At 59.7% G+C, this 15,234-nt stretch overlaps 1 protein-coding gene across 9 annotated transcripts in view; it reads right to left on the minus strand.

Moving 5' to 3' along the window:
* Positions 1-7,243: 7,243 nt before the first annotated feature.
* OTOF (otoferlin) overlaps positions 7,244-15,234 on the minus strand; it is a 120,042-nt gene continuing 112,051 nt past the window's right edge. For all 9 annotated transcript variants that reach the window (XM_076332488.1, XM_076332485.1, XM_076332487.1 and 6 more), the window contains 7 exons: positions 14,644-14,786; positions 14,029-14,117; positions 11,974-12,072; positions 9,855-10,096; positions 9,298-9,476; positions 9,018-9,118; positions 7,244-8,481 (listed from right to left, as the gene is read on the minus strand). In XM_076332488.1, coding sequence (XP_076188603.1) covers positions 8,301-8,481; positions 9,018-9,118; positions 9,298-9,476; positions 9,855-10,096; positions 11,974-12,072; positions 14,029-14,117; positions 14,644-14,786 — 1,034 coding nt within the window. In that variant the 3' untranslated portion in view covers positions 7,244-8,300. The remainder of the gene's footprint in view (positions 8,482-9,017; positions 9,119-9,297; positions 9,477-9,854; positions 10,097-11,973; positions 12,073-14,028; positions 14,118-14,643; positions 14,787-15,234) is intronic.

The raw sequence follows: 15,234 nt of genomic DNA on the forward strand, positions 1-15,234 counted from the left end.
TGCCATTTCTACTGAAAACAGCAAGAATTGCTCTAAATAAAGGTGCGCGATGGACGGTGCTGCTGGGGCAGGAACCAGGCTCTCCCGACTGTGAAATTGTGGGCGTGAAACAGCCCCAGGAGCCGTTTTGCTCCCCGAGCAAAGGGGTTGCTCTGCACCCCGCAGCTCCTCGGGGCACGGCCGTCCCCCCACCCAGTGGTACGTGGCAGCGGGCACGGGCTCTGCCCCACCACAGACCTGCCCGAGCTGCTGCAGAGGGTCTGAAACCCTCGGGCTGTGGCACCAACCCAGGCTGCCCGAACTTCGGGGGGAGCTCGGCTTTGGCCAGGCCACCTTTAACCCACCTTTGCAGGATGTGGGTGAGCAGCCACCGTGGCGTTGGGCTGGGGAACCTCAGAGCAGCACGTGGGACACGGGGTGACGGCAGAGACAAGGGGCTCCGGGGCTGAAGCTGTCCTGGGAGCAGTGGAGGAGGCTGCAGGCTGCTGGTGAAGCCTTGAGCAGAACCCAGGAGCCTTGCGGCCTCTTCCCGTGCCCTGGGCCACGCGCTTTCCCTCTGGGCTAAAGCCTAGGTGTATTTAAGCGATGCCTCATCCTTTATCAGCCGTCTTGATGGCTTCCTCTAAGAGGATTGTTGCGGTAGGTGTAATATACTTAAGGGATTGTTAATAACAATAGCGTTTCGGCAGCATACCTTGTGCCGGCGGCGCAGGCTGCTGTCACGGTCCATTTGGATCTCTCAGATTTACAGGACAACGTACTCTGCAAATTAAACTTTATTTTATGAGCTTATTAGGAAAGAAGACAAACAAGCAAGGGCTCCATCCCCTTTGTACAGACGAGGCTAACATGTGAATTCACTAATTCATCACTTAATTGGGGGGGGGAGAGGGGGAAGGGCTGTATCTGCTCCTGGCACCACGGCTGCCTGTCCACCCATCTTTATCCAGCCATGGCCCCCTCCAGCCCCCCCCCGCCAGTGCACGGTGCCCCGACACTGCGGGGATGGGCGCAGTCCCGCTCAGCAGCTCCTCGTACATCCCTCCATTCACCCACCGCGGGTGGGCATCACCCTCCCAAAATGGGAGGGACCCTCTCCAGGGTCCTCTGGGGAGGGGGCTACACCCCCCACCCCACCCCTCCCCCAGGGGACCCAAAATCTGGGTGCTGCAATCTGGTTTGGCTGCCTGTGGCACAGGAGCCGGCCGCGTGGCACGCTCGCCCACCTTTGGATTCGTCGGTGTGCGTGCAGGACAGCGGGTCCAAGTGCTGATAAGACCTGGGGCTGCAGGAACACTGCGGGCGGGCGCTGAGTGAATCCTGCTGTGGGTGAGCGACGTATGCGGACGGGGGAGATGGAGCTCGGTCCTGCCCCGTGCAGAGATGTTTGCAGCTCTGGGGGAGGCAGAAAGTAAATCCTGCATCCTCCCGGCACGCTGGTGAGGGAGGACAAACCTCTCTCTGATAACTGCTTGACGTTGCTCCAAAAACAGGGTCAAATGCGCAGCCCCGGAGCCCGGCGCCTCCTCTGCCGCATGTCCTGTGTGACGTGGGTGACGTGCAGGTGCCGGAGAGGGACCGGTCCGCACCCAGCTCCTGAATTTGCCCAATTTCGGGAGTCATTTGGTGCGCAGGTGGGTCAGGAACAGTGTCTGCCAGGCGGGAGCTGGGTGAGGCTGGGGAGGTGATGTGAGCCGCCATAACGGAGACCTGGTTGGAAGGGGAAAATTACCGCACAGAAGAAAATGTCTGCTGAAATACTGACGGAGAAGACGCCTGCCAGCCTGGGCGCTGCCAGCCTGGGAACTCGGCCTGGGAGCCAGAAGCATCCTTGAGAAGCGCAGCTGGCACCTCTGCAGTGCAGCTGGGCACCAAGAAACCACAGACATCCCGAGATACCACCGACGGGCGCAAAAACAAGGAACTGTAGCCGCAACTTATGGCCTGAAAAGGTGAAAAATAGTCTGGAAAAGGGGGGAAAACAGTAAGAACCGGTAACTGCCACTGGCCGTTCCAACTGCGAGAAAAGGAAAACAGTCAGGGAAAATAAAAATTGGTCGGAGAGGACAGAAAACATCTTCATCTATTGGCTGTTCCAGGTGAAAAATAGAAATTAACAGCTTATATTGGCTGCTCGAAGTGGTGGTGTCCTACGCCCTCTTATGTCTCTATGACATAAAAATGACTTAATTCTTACCCAAATGGAGCTTCTCTCTCTGAGAACTTCCCATGCTGCACAGACTTTTCCCTTCCCTAAACAGGTCTGCACGAGCTTCCTACGAGACCTTGGCCCCTCGCCGGGGACGCCTGGCCGACTCCCAGCTCCGCCACGCGGATCACCTTCGAAGTGAGACTCTGTGATTTCAGGGGTCCCCCTCTGGGCCCCATGCCGGGGTTGGTTCGGTTTGTCCTGCCACTTCTGGGATGGTCGCGTCCCCTTCTGGGATCTGTCTAATGCGCTTGATATTGCAAACATGCATAGATAGAGATATATACGTGCATATAAGTAACCTATCATAAGTATATCTAGTGCTTTATTATTAATCAGTTTGCTTCACTAGTGATAAGACTGTAGTGATCCATAATATTATATATATTGGATTGCTGCTGTTATTGATTGTTGCTATAAGTAATTACTGCTATACTATTGATTGCTGATAACAATTTGTAATAGCTTGATGCATATATATTCATAGAATCATAGCATCATAGAATCATTTAGGTTGGAAAAGACCTTTAAGATCGCCGAGTCCAACCGTAAACCTAACGCCGCCAAGTCCACCACTAAACATAGGTATACTTGCTAGAAGTGATTTTTGTGGTATTTGTGGCAATGTGTGTAATAAAGTAGGGAAATTTAGAGATCAAGCTTCCGTGTCCCTGTGTATGAGGGACTCCTACGGACCCACGGTCACGATTTCTACACACCCCCAGGCCGGGGAACCCTTTAGGTCGTGACATGGGGTCAGGCTGGGTTTGGAGTCCTGCAGTGGCAGCGGGGCATGCTCAGCTGGGGCACGTCCCGTGTCTTCTCTGAGGATATTTTTCAGTGAAACAGCTCCTGCGGAGCATGTTCAGGTGCGTCCTCGGTGCAGGAGCCCAAGCAGCCGTGCCAGGAGGGGCTGCAGAGGGGCTCCGTGCCCCCGGCTGCTGCTTTGCTCATGGTTTGTGCCGGCTGGCGGCTTGTCCTTGCAAAACTTGTTCCTTTGCAGCACTTTTCCTGCTCCCTCCGGCCACGTTTGCCCAGCCTCAGCCCGCATTGCTGCATTGCTCATGACTCCTGCACATCCATGGTGCAATGGGTGACTGGCAATGATAAAGGCAAAGCTTGGCTCATGGCGACGGGCACACCGGTTCCGCCACCTCCAAAATAGTGTGGCTGCTGCAGAAAGCAGCTCGGGACCGACTGGTGCAAGTCTGGGGAGCAGCATGCTCTGGGGGGGGGCTACGCCACTGCAAACGCCTGGTCCCGGACTCAGCTGTCGCTGAGGAGCGGAGATGCTGCTGGAGGAAATTTCACCTCTTTGGGAACCACTCAGATGGTGGGAGATGACAAAAGTGCCCTGAAGGGTTTTGCTTGATCTGTCCGGCTCCTGTAAACGGGGGCTGGTGCAGGCTGAAGACCAGAGTGGGGGGGAGAGCGCTGAGGGAGAGCGGGGCCAGCTGGGGACAGCAGAAAGCTCAGCACCTGCCAGCACCGCGGGAGGGGACCGGCTGCTGCCACCCACTCTCCCTCGATGGGCTTACCTGGCCCCTCGCTATGCGCCTCGTGCTGCTGGGCTGGGCTTGCCCCATGTCCCCAAGACCCCACCTGACCCAGAGCATCCCAGAGCTGGCAGGGCTGGCTGCGGGCAGCTGGGAGATCACCCAGTCGGTCGGGAGAAGCCAGAGAGAGGGTGCTGGCTCTGTCCTGTCCCACAGCAGCCCCCACAGTCCAGCCGGGATTTCCCCCCACAGGTGGGGAAAGCCCCATGGAGGAGAATGGTGGGGAAGCAACTGCGGCGCGGAAGCAGCCTGTGCAAGGGAGCTCCCCTGGGAGACAGGAGACATGGGTCAAGGTGGACATTTCAGTGCTGACACCAGCTCGGAGCTCCTCAGGAACCAGCCTTCCATCACCAACACGGAGGAGCTCGCCAGACCCCTGATGGAGTCCCTGGACATAACCCAAATCTGCCTCGACCTGCTGGGAGAGCTGAAGGCAGCTCAGGATAGCGGCGCTCCAACCCCGTGCAAAGCCGTGAGGAAAGAATACCTCGTCTGCCTGCAGTGCCGTCGACGCCTCACGGGCAGCTGCCCGCACCGCAGCGAGCCCACCGCGGCAGAACAGGACCTGCCCGTGCTGGCCGCCATCCTCTACAGCGTGGACCTCCTGGTGCACGAGGAGGACCTGCAGCTGGAACTGGGGCTGGGCTTTGAGCTGGCCATCGGCGGGGAGCCGCTCTACGTGTGGGAGATAACCCAGCGGCTCCCCGAAATAGCCCCTGAGAGATGCTGCGAGGAGTGCAACGCGCCTCTGCCCGGGAGCTCTGGGAACAGCGAGAGCTTGCAGGCCTTGTTCCCCGTCCTCAGGGCCCTGGGAACACCGAAGGGACCCATGAGACCGGCCAGGCAGGACGCAAGGGCTCCTCCTGCAAGGCAGACGTGGACACAATGCGGCGATGCCAGCAGCGCAGACCTGCAGCCAGCTGGGCAGGGGGAGTCTCTCCCCAGCCTGGCCCCCACGGGGCCCCTGCCCTCATGGGCACAGCCCCCCTCCCGTGAGGCCCTGGACCGGCTGCGGAGAGTTGGGATGGAGCCCCTGCCCTGGGTGGGGTACAAGGGCCTGGGGCAGGGGCTCAGTCTGCAGCGCATCCGGCAGGCCTGCTCCAAACTGAAGACCAGCGTGCGGAGGAGCGTCGGGGACGAGTGGGGCTGGAGCTTGGCACCCAGCGGCGCCGCGGAAGGGGACCAGACGCTGCCATTCCACCTCCGGTTTAAGGTCGACGCGCTCTTCCACGCCATGGCGATGGAGGCGTAAGGAGCACCGGCAGGAAAACGTCGTTTCTTACTATGCTGCTCTATTTTTAATTGGCAATAAATTGAATCAGTCTTCCCCAAGTTGACTCTGTTTTGCCTGTGACGGTCGTCAGTGGGTTCTCATAGGATCACGCCACCACAGAACGGTTTGGGTTGGAAGGGACTTTGGAAGATCGTCTAATCCAACCCCCGACCGTGCGCAGGGACACGATCCACTAGATCAGGTTGCTCAAAGCCTCGTCCAGCCTGACCTTGAACACTTCCAGGGATGGGGCATCGTAAGGGACGAGGCCCAAGTGACTGTGCTGTGAGCCCAGACAATGCCCCGAGAGAAGGCTCCAGACGTCAGCCACGGGAAGGGGCCTGGTCTCACTTCCCTTGACTGACTGGTGTCTCAGCCACTCCTGGAACCGGGGCGGGAGAAGATTCCAGAAGTCTTGGACTGGGGCCAATACATAGGGGCGCATACGACCCGCCTGGGGCACTCTCTACACCGAACACCCCCGTCGGCAGGTCCGACGCTGGATCCAGGGCTGGTGATCTCCCCATCTCTCTCTCCCCACCCCACCCCACCCCCCCCGACTCTTTCTGTTCTCTTAAAGCTGCCAAGTAACACAAGGCCTACCTCAACTTCTCATGCAGCCTAAAAGCGCAGAGCTTAGGTGGATGGAATTGTGAGAGGGTCAACGTTTACAGAATGTTTGGTCCATTGAAGTCGATGTTTATGTGCGGACCTTGAGTGTGACCTCACCTTGATCCACACCGAGGGGATTTGCGAATCTTGGTCACTCTCCCCTTCTCGGAGGTGGGACGTGACAGGCAGTCCTGCTCCAAACTGCAAACCAAAGTGCGGAGGAGCGTCGGGGCCGAGCGGGGCTGGAGCTCGGCACCCAACGGCGCCGCGGAAGGGGACCAGACGCTGCCATTCCATCTCCGGTTTAAGGTTGATGCGCTCTTCCACGCCATGGCGATGGAGGCGTAAGGAGCACCGGCAGGAAAAGGTGGGACTGGGAGGAGCGTGGGCAGGGTGAGCACAGCATGGGAGGGCGGGGACAGGACTGGGCTGTCTTGTGCAGCCGTCGAAGCCGTGTTGTTCAGGGGGTGTTTCTGTAGGACGAGACAGTGCGGTCTGGGAGTGTTGGGATGACGGTGAGAGACGTGACGGCCTCTCGTTGATTTTTGCTTTGGATGGGCTGTTAAACAGGAGCGGAACTGACACCAAATTGTTGACTCCCCGCGAGGTGTGGTCCCTTTGGCCCCCGTGGCGATGTTCCAGCAGATAGCCACATGGTTTCTGTGTGCACCGAGCCAGCTGCCCATCAACCTGCTCGGCTCCCCCTCTGCCTGGGGCCAGAGGGTGTGGGTTTTTTTGGAGGATGGTCACGGCGGTTAGGAGAGGCACCCCCATTTCCCTCCCCCACCGCCCTCCACCAGCAAGGGGGCCCTCCTGGGCTCTCCTGGGGATCGGCACTCGGGGCCTGTGGGGATCCTGGGGCGGGGGGGGAAGAAGTGCCCCGGCTAACTTCCCGGTGCACATCTGTGCACACACGGGGACTGCTGGGAGGGACAGCACGCGGAGAGGCAGGATCCGGCACAGAGCCAGCGAGAGGCGCAGGACCCTGATGGGTGGAAGAGGCCAGGGGAGGTGGTGTGTCCTGCGGGGCTTGCGGAGGCCAAGGGGAAATGAAATGCCAGGGATGCCCAGGAGATGCCCGATGCCCGCTGCTCACACCCCCCGTAGCCCCTTCGCTCAGAGCCCCCGTTTGGACCCCAGGAGCCACCTCTGCCTCCAGCCTGGGCCTCTGCGGGGCCTCCCTGCCCTGGGGGTTCCTGCTCGGGGACAAATGGAGCCCAGGGGTCCCTCCTCACCTCCTTTCTCCCTCCTAGGATGGGCAAGAAGAGACTGCCTGCTGGGCAGCCCCCCCCCCCCAGTGCAGCCAGCAGATGATGGAGGGAAGTGACTGGGACTTGCCTGCCCAGCAGCAGCCCCTCTCGGTCCCTGTCTGCCTGCTGCCGTCCCACCCAGAGGGGAAGGCAGGGCCATGCCGGTTTTGGTCCCCGTGCAGCTGAGGGACCGGGCTGCCGCCCAGGGCACGGGAACCAGGGAGAGGCAGCAGGCGAAGAGGCTGCGACTGGGAAGCGTCGGGGCAGACGGAGGGAAGGAGAAAAGGGCTCGTCTTGAACAGCAGTCAGCGACGAGCCCTCTCCCCACTAACGCGAGACCTCGGCAGAGAACCCGGCAGTGAAAGCCGATTTTTATTGACTGATTAAAACAGTAGCATCCTAAAACCATCCCCCGAGATGTCCTCAATTATTCAGTGAGGGTCTTGCACGCTTGAAGCTGAGAAAGGTGGCTTTTCAACAGCTGAATACTGCAGTGAGCTGAGAAAAGAGCCCTTCCCTAATATACACGGCAAGAAAGACTCCAGCCGCAATACATATCAATCCAAACAAAATAAACCGAGAATCAAGAAGGCCACAGGGAGCTCACACTGTGCCAGAGAACCTGGCTCCCTGTGAGCCCCCGGGGACGTCCAGCCACCACCACCTCCGGGTCGGTAACCTTAGGAAGATGTTTGAGCTGCTGGACGCTTCCCTGCCTCTGCCAGAGCCACGGGGAGGGAAGGGCAGGGCCTGCCCCTTGCACAGCCCCAGGGCTCTCTGCGGGGCCTTGGCGGCTGCTGGGGCACGAAGCCTGGTGTCCCCCGTGGTGGGATGGGACCCTGCACTGGGGGGGGCAGTGGCCTCCAGAGCTATGAGTGGAGCAGGGACAGTGCTGGCAGGGGGGACGGGCTCTGTGCCGTCCCCACGCTGGTGGGTCTGGCACGTCCCCCAGCTATCCCAGGTCCCTGCTTCATCCTTGTTTCTGAATGTCCCTCCAACGAGCCTTTCGGGAGCGCTCCCACGGCTCCAGCCCCAGCTCTCACTCCCCTTCCCCTGGGGCTGAGCTCCCTGGGAGGGCACCCGCCATGGCCCCAGTGGGCAAAGGGCTCCGAGACCCCCAGCCTGGGTGCCCCGCGGTGGCCAGCTGGGCACCTCTACCAGCCCCGGTGAGGGATGCACAGCCTCGGGATCGACGCCATCCTCCAGCCCCATTTCTCCAGGACTAAAGCCACGAATGGGACCCACAGAGGAGGAATGCAAAAGAGGAGGCCCAGCAGCAGCAGCAGCAGCAGGGAGGAGATGTCCCCCTGAGGCTGCTGAGAGGCTGTGGGGAGGAGAAGGGCATGGAGCTGGGGAAGGTGCTGGCACGGGGCTGGGGACGTGGGGGAGGCTCCCATGCTTCATGCTCCCAGCAGCTTCTTGACCATGTAGCCTGGCATGCTGTAGAGGAAGAGGGCGATCATGATGAGGAGCAACAGGGCCAGCACGATTTTGATGATGAGCCACTTGTAGCGCGTGCAGATGAGGTATTTGATGGACTTGAGTGGGTTCAGGAACCAGATGAAGGACGTGTCCGGGCGGCTGCAGGGGAAGCAAATACCCATCGTTAATGCCATGGCTGTGGAGAAGGGATGCAGGGCAGGCAGTGCAACAATGGACATGGTGGGCAAAGTGGGGTGCAGGATCCCCTTCCCTGGGTAAGCCTGCACAGAGTGAAAGAGCCCAACCAGCAGGATGAGGAGGGTGGACAAGGGGAGTCAGCATGACGTGTGCCAGATGGAGTAATGCAGGTTCGCGATGGAGCGTGAGGATTCCAGTTGAAGCTGGAATCTGATGGTGAGGACCGGAGAGGAGGAGGAGGAGGTGGGAGGGCAAGGAAAGGGAATGGAACCAAGAAGAGAAGCAGGGGAGGAACAGAGTAAGGAAAAGCAGCGGGGCAGTGAATAGCAGGCAATGGGGGGGAACCAGCAGAGATGGCTCTGCCCATAACCCTCATTCCTACATCCCCCGGTGCGACCCCTCCTCGCCTCCCCATGCCTGGCTCCCTCCCCGGGGACCACCCCACAGCATCTCCCAGAAGCCCAGGTGCCTGCTGGGGAGTGGGGTTTCCTACTTACTTGGGTTTCTCCAGTGGATCAGGCTCGTTGCGAGCCAGCCCAGCGGGGGATTTCTCTGCCTCCTCTGCCGTCAGAAGGTGCAGTTCAGCCTCGACTTTCCCCTGCAGGGAGCAGAGAGTTGTGCTGAGGCCTAGGCGATGCTCCCCCACCTCAGCCCCCCAAGACATGGTGACAGAGGGGACCTGAGGGAACAGAGGCAAGTGCGGGGGGGGGGGGGTGGAGGGTGTCTGCAGAGTGCAATCCCCAGGATGCAAAATCCCTCCCTTTTCCTCATCCTTACGGTAATCTCCAGCTCATCATTCTCATCTCTGGCCACGAACGGCCACCAGCCCTTCACCCGCTTCTGCTTGAAGATGGAGACCATGGGCAGCTCTGCCTCGTTCGTCACCATCTCCAGGCTGCACTGTTTCGATGTCTTGGCTCCCCGGGGGAAGCGGTTCAGGTCCAGCTCGATGGCCCCTGGCAGGAGAAAGGGGAGCACAGATGTTGGCACCCCCAAAATGCTGAGTCCTTGGCTGGAGGTGGGCTGGGCCAGCATCTCCTGCCCTGGAGAGCAACTTCGAACTAGCTCTGGGAACTAAAAAGCTGACATCTTTGCTACAGGAGCAGCCTTTGATCATCAGCAGCGGAGACAAGGTCTCTCATCCTACCTGCTCTTACCAGCAGCCTCTAAAGGGGGTTTGTAGGATGTTGTGGACTTGCGGAGCAGAGCTAACCTTCCAGGTTCTGTTCCTATATAGGCTTTGTCTCCTCCCACGCTGCTCCCTACGTGTCCAGCCATGGGCTCCCTGCTGGCCGCCCCATTGCCCCAGCAGAGCAGACCCCCCCCCCGCTTACCGAGGAAATCGTCGGCCGAGAAGTGGTCAGCATCCCAGACCTGCAGGGTGAGGCGAGCTGGGATCTTGTACTCGGTCTCATCCCAGGAGAACATGGACTCCTTCTTGGAGATGACGATTTTCTCCTCCGCCATCAGGTAGTCAAAGGGGAAGATGTAGCGCCAGTTGAAGTTGCCTTCACCAGTGAGTGAGTGGTAATGGACGTCCGTGTCTTGCTTGTCCTCCTGCTGACCCTTCAGCCACCTGCAGGGCCCAGAGGGATGAGAGGGGTGGCACACGTTACAGGAGGGAGGAGAGGGCACAGGACCATCCTGTGCGTGCAGCCAGGACACCTCCAGGCCAGCAATGCGTGGGCAGACTGGAAGGACCTAAAAGGCATGAGCAATGGGCTGGGGCTGCTTGAATCACCGCAGCAGTGTCTCCAAGGGGCACAACGGGCATGGGGACAGGAGACACCTAGGGGGAACGGGGGGGTCGGAGAGCAAGAAATGCAAGCAGGTTGTCAGGGGTCTTTCTCTGGGCAGGGAGATGTTAAAGAGGTGGACAGGAGCAAGGAGCATTGCTGGGGAGTCTGGAGCAGAGCATGCTGGAAGGATGTCCCCGTCCCGCACTGGTGGAGTGGACAGGCCCAGGGGAGGCTGTAGAGACCTTCTCACTCCACCACAGGGTCGTTAGACCTCCCCTGACGGCGGCTGTCTGTGTGGAGGCAGGTCGGTCTGTGCTGGTCACTGCAGGCTCCCTGTGCCAGGGCACATCTATCTGAGCCCATCAGAGGTATTTAGGGTCTGCTGCAGGCTCTGCTCGAGGGTGGGGATATCTCTGCTGACCCAGTCTCCAGCGAAGGGACCTGAAGTACCCAGCTCAGATAGGCACCGTGGGCACCGTGTCACTGGGAGACAGTGGGGTCCCCGTCATGCCACCCTGGGAGACGGGGTGGCCATGCCGACCTCACCATCGCATGTGCTTGTTCCCCTAATTTTCTGGCTCCAGTGAGCAGGATTCCCAGAGCAAAAGGGACACGGAGGATGGTCCATACCAGCAAGTCTGGGCCCCGGGGGAACACAGCTTTGTTTCAAAGACTGTGAGCGCCCCTCAGCCCCTTTCTCTGACGAGCCAAGGCACCTCCGTTCCCCAGGGTGCTCTCAGGTTTTTGCGTGTCTGTTTGTCCTGAGGGGCTGCAGCCAGCAGGGACACGTCTCCATGCACAGGCACCCAATGCAGGGGTGTTCTCTCGGGCTCTGAGCGTGCCCATGCCCTGCTCTGCCCCATGAAACACAAAGGTCAAGTGATTCCCCCACCACACTGATGGGGAAGGGCTGGAGCACCTCAGATTCAGAGCCATTGCAGAAAAGCCACTGGGCTGATGGGACCCGAGATGCCAAAACAGACCCAGTTTTCCGAGAGCGGCACGAGGTGCAAGCAGAGGAGACCTGGCCTGAGCTGGCGAGGCTGCGGAGGAAGCACCGAGCAGTTTAACAGACTGGTGGGAAATCACCGCATAGTCAGCCACCAGCCTGAAATGTCGTTGCATTGATTTGAGGTCCTGTGAAGAACTGGGCTGTGAGCAGGTGTGGGTCCCCTCATCGCTGTACGGGCGAGTTTTGGAAGGGGCTTTCCCCTACTGCTGGGTGAGAGTGAAGCGGAGATGGGAACTAACCACAGTTTGGCTCCAGATGCTGGAGCTGGAGGTTGCAGGGCTGAAATGCCAAGTGGGGGCATCAAGACAAGCTCAAAAAGGGGAAGAGGGGCAGACGGGGCCAAGCAGCGAGGCCTCGGCCATTACCGCCTGACATAGACGTCAGACATCTTCTTCTCCCTCCAGGAAAGCATCATCTTCCAAAACCACCCCATCGGTGTTCCAGAAGACAACCCGCAGCTCAAAGCTGGGCGGCCAGGCCAGGCACATGCAGCGGGTCGTGCAGCCAAGAGAGAGAGACGGAGAGGCAAGAAACAGCACAGAAGACAACGGCAGCATTGGCGCTACCTGACCCTGCACCACAGTCCATGTCGTACCCCCCCCCTCTCCCCAGTCCAAAACCACCCCGGGGGGCCCAGCCGAGCACTAGCACCCCCCAGGGAGAAGGAGAGGAGGTGGTGCTGGCATGCCACGCTGTACCTACCCCCTGACAAAAATGTCACTGGATTTCTCGCCAGTGAAGTAGTCATCGTCCTCCAGGATGACCTCGTCTGTGTTCCACACTATCACTCTAAGCTCATATCTGGCAGGAGGAAGGGAGACAAGGAGGTGAGGCATGGGGGCAGGCGAAGGGGCAGGAGGGAATGGGGTGATGCTGCCAGAAACCAGGGCCAGGCACCGCGACCGCAGGGAACCGCTCACAGGAATCTTATCTGAGGGATCATGAGGGCAGGAACGGGGGGGGATCTGTGCCTGAGCTCAGGTCAGCCCAGGCAGGGTGAGCAGAGCAGCAAGGGCAGCTTTACCTCCCTCTGCTCTGAACCTCTGCGAGGCCCAAGCCAAAGGCTCGAGGGGACAGCCCAGGCTTGGCCTTTGGTAGATTTGTGGCTAAAATGGGGTCTGCGAAACAGTCTGAGTCCAGCTCTCTTCCTGGTTTCCCCACCTTACGCAGCAGGGCTGTCACCCCTTAGAAATGAGGGGGATTCGTCGCTGCCTTCAGAAGTGAACCCTGCTCCCCTGTCCAGGGCAGCCCCCTGGGCACCACAGTCCTTCTTAGGACTCCAACAGGTTCAGAGACTCTGAGATATTCCCAGCACTGCCTTTTGTGTGCAGCAACCCGGGGTTTCCCAGTCACATTCGGCTTGGCTGGGCATTTTGGTGATGGAGAAAGCAGCTGCGGTGGGAGCAGGCGGAGGAAGAGCAGAAGCCAGATTCCTTGCAGGGCGCAGCTGCAACGTGGAAAGGCTGGAGGAAGGCTGGGGGACAGTGGCAGAGAAACGCAGCCATTCGGCCACAAGCGTAACACATCGCTAGAAGTACCAGGGGGTCCTACAAGTGAGGGGAAGGGGACTCACAGCTTCCTTAACCCACCTCCTCTGGTACCTCCCTCTGACAATGCCCTGGCTGAGCCCAGCTGTGGGACTCCTGCCATCTCCTCCAGTTCCAGCCCCCTCCTGTCTGCTCCCATGAGTGGGAGCCTGTCCCATGCTGTGCCTCTCCAGCACCTAGCACCTACAGCTAGTGTCGGGTGGTGCCAGGTGCTCCCAGCAAAGGGGAGATGGATTAAACCCCTAGGATGATAACCAGGCGTAACCTTGCTTGAAACAGGCTATCATCTACCTGCAAACCCTCTCTTCAGCCCATCAATAGCAACATCTCAGCTCCAGCTCATGGGTCACTGCTGAGCACGGCTGTCCTGGGCTGCACTGTAGACAACCCTCTGCTTTTCCAGTCTGCGCTGGTGTCTGGACCTCGCCCTTGGCCTCAGCTTTCCTGCGGCTGCCTGCCCTGCTGTTCAGACCCCATCTGCAGCCCACTGGGATCAGGGGACGTTCTCTCCATCCAAGGTGTCGTCTGCTGGGCACGGGAGCGCAAGAGACTCCCACCGGGATGCCCAGTGCTGCCCCCGTATCCCGGCCCTGGGGGTGGGAAAAGGGGCCCAAGGACAGAGTCTAGCAGGGTAAGGCAGGGCTAGGAGGGATGCCGAGGGGAGAAATGCCTTTCTTCTCTCTAAATAAGTTGGGAGAGGGCAGGGTGAGGAGGGAAGAACTCTTTATTACACTGCCTGTTGCCTGCTCTGTCCTGCTTTGATTGACCGACTCTGTCCCAGTAACCTTCCCTGCCCCGGGGCTCCGGCCATCACCTCCTGGAAAGGGCCCGTCCAAACTGCCCAGGGGTGCCTTGCCCTGGGCTAACCCTGCCCCTGCCTGGGAGGGGGTCAGGGCTGGGCGCACTGGTCTGCCCTGGCCCTGTGCTGGGGACGGGGCAACGATTTAATTTCCTAGTCTACACGGACAAGAGGGATTGGGAGCTGCAGGGGATGGAACAGGCGGGATACCACCCTTCTGTAGCAGCTCTGGAAGGGGAAGACATCGCTCGATGCCTCCAGTCTTGGGATCTCTGGGAATGCTGGCATGGTTGAGGTACCCAGGCAGAGGGCCGGGCTGGGTCATGGAGCAGCAGCAGGAGAGGGGAGAAGCAGGGCTCCATCCCCAGCCTTGAGTTTTCCCTGGGGTTGGCTGGCTGGGAGGTTCCTTACTTCTTTGGTTTCCTGGGGGAAATATCAGTGGCAGGGCCGGGCGCTGGCATGTCCATGGGGAACATGTCCACCCACATCTCCAGGCGACCCTGCAAGGTTGAAGAGGTGCAGTCAGCTCCCCTTGTCCCTCCTTGCCCCTCCCCGACCCGGCAGTGTCCCCCCCAGCTCCTCTTGCCCTTCAACATCAGTCTGGCCATGCCAGATGTGGGGCAGGGCCTGCAGCCACTGAACCCTGCCAGATATGGGGCAAGGCAGGGCTCCCCCATGCCATGAGTCCTTTTTCACCCTCTGCAGAAGAGTGCCTCCTGGCATGGCGTGGTGCCGAGGTGCACAGGCGCGGGGAGTCAGGGGACCAAGGGACTTGGGGGTGTGAAACGGATGCAGGCTGGAGCAGGAGAGGCACCGAAGGTTTAGTCTGCTAGGGTCAACAGGTGACCGTTAAGGGCTGTTGATGCCCAAGCGCCACTCTTCGCAGGATGCCTCCCCCACCTCTGCTGCCCACGACAAGGTGGGTTATGGCTGGTCTGCCCAGCTGACATCTCTGCTCCCCGCTTGGAGGCTCTGCAGGCTCTGCAGCGTGGGCTGCCTCCACTTCTGCTCTGGGACTTTGAGGACCTGCTCGATGCCCGGCTTGTCAGGGTTCAGCAGCGGACGCGTCTCCACGTGCTCGGGGACCAGCTTGCAGCCTGCCCGTGGGATGTCCTCCCAGTGGCGCAGCACAGTCAGGGCCAGGTGTTCATCTGTCTGCTTCTTCTGACCTGTGTGGGCAAAGGGAGGGCTGAGCTTGGAGAACTGGGCAGAGACACACCAGGGGCAGCAAACAACCCCGTTCCTCTACCCCTACTCCAAGGGCACAGAACTGCCTACTAGCTACTCGTCTCCATTTCCTGGTGTACAATTTGTCCTTCAGCCAACACTTCCTAACTCGCTCTCTTTCTCCTCTCTCTCACCCTAGTCATTTACAGAAGGTCCAGATCCCCTGCCAGTCTGTGTTTTCCCAGGCTGAACAAGCTCTATATCCATTGACCATGTTCTCCTCCTCTTCTGCACCCCTCCTGGCCTGCCTTCGTCTTTCTTGGGCACATGTGAGTGCGTTGGGACGCAACCGTTGTTTGGGGAGAAAGGCTTCCTAAACCCTGGAAAGGCCAGGGTGGGGTGTCTTCATTGCTCTTTGGGCATACAGTGCCAGGAGGAAGTTTTCAAAGG

The sequence above is a fragment of the Aptenodytes patagonicus genome, chromosome 3 (genome assembly GCF_965638725.1).
Source record: "Aptenodytes patagonicus chromosome 3, bAptPat1.pri.cur, whole genome shotgun sequence".
Taxonomy (NCBI): Eukaryota; Metazoa; Chordata; class Aves; order Sphenisciformes; family Spheniscidae; genus Aptenodytes; species Aptenodytes patagonicus.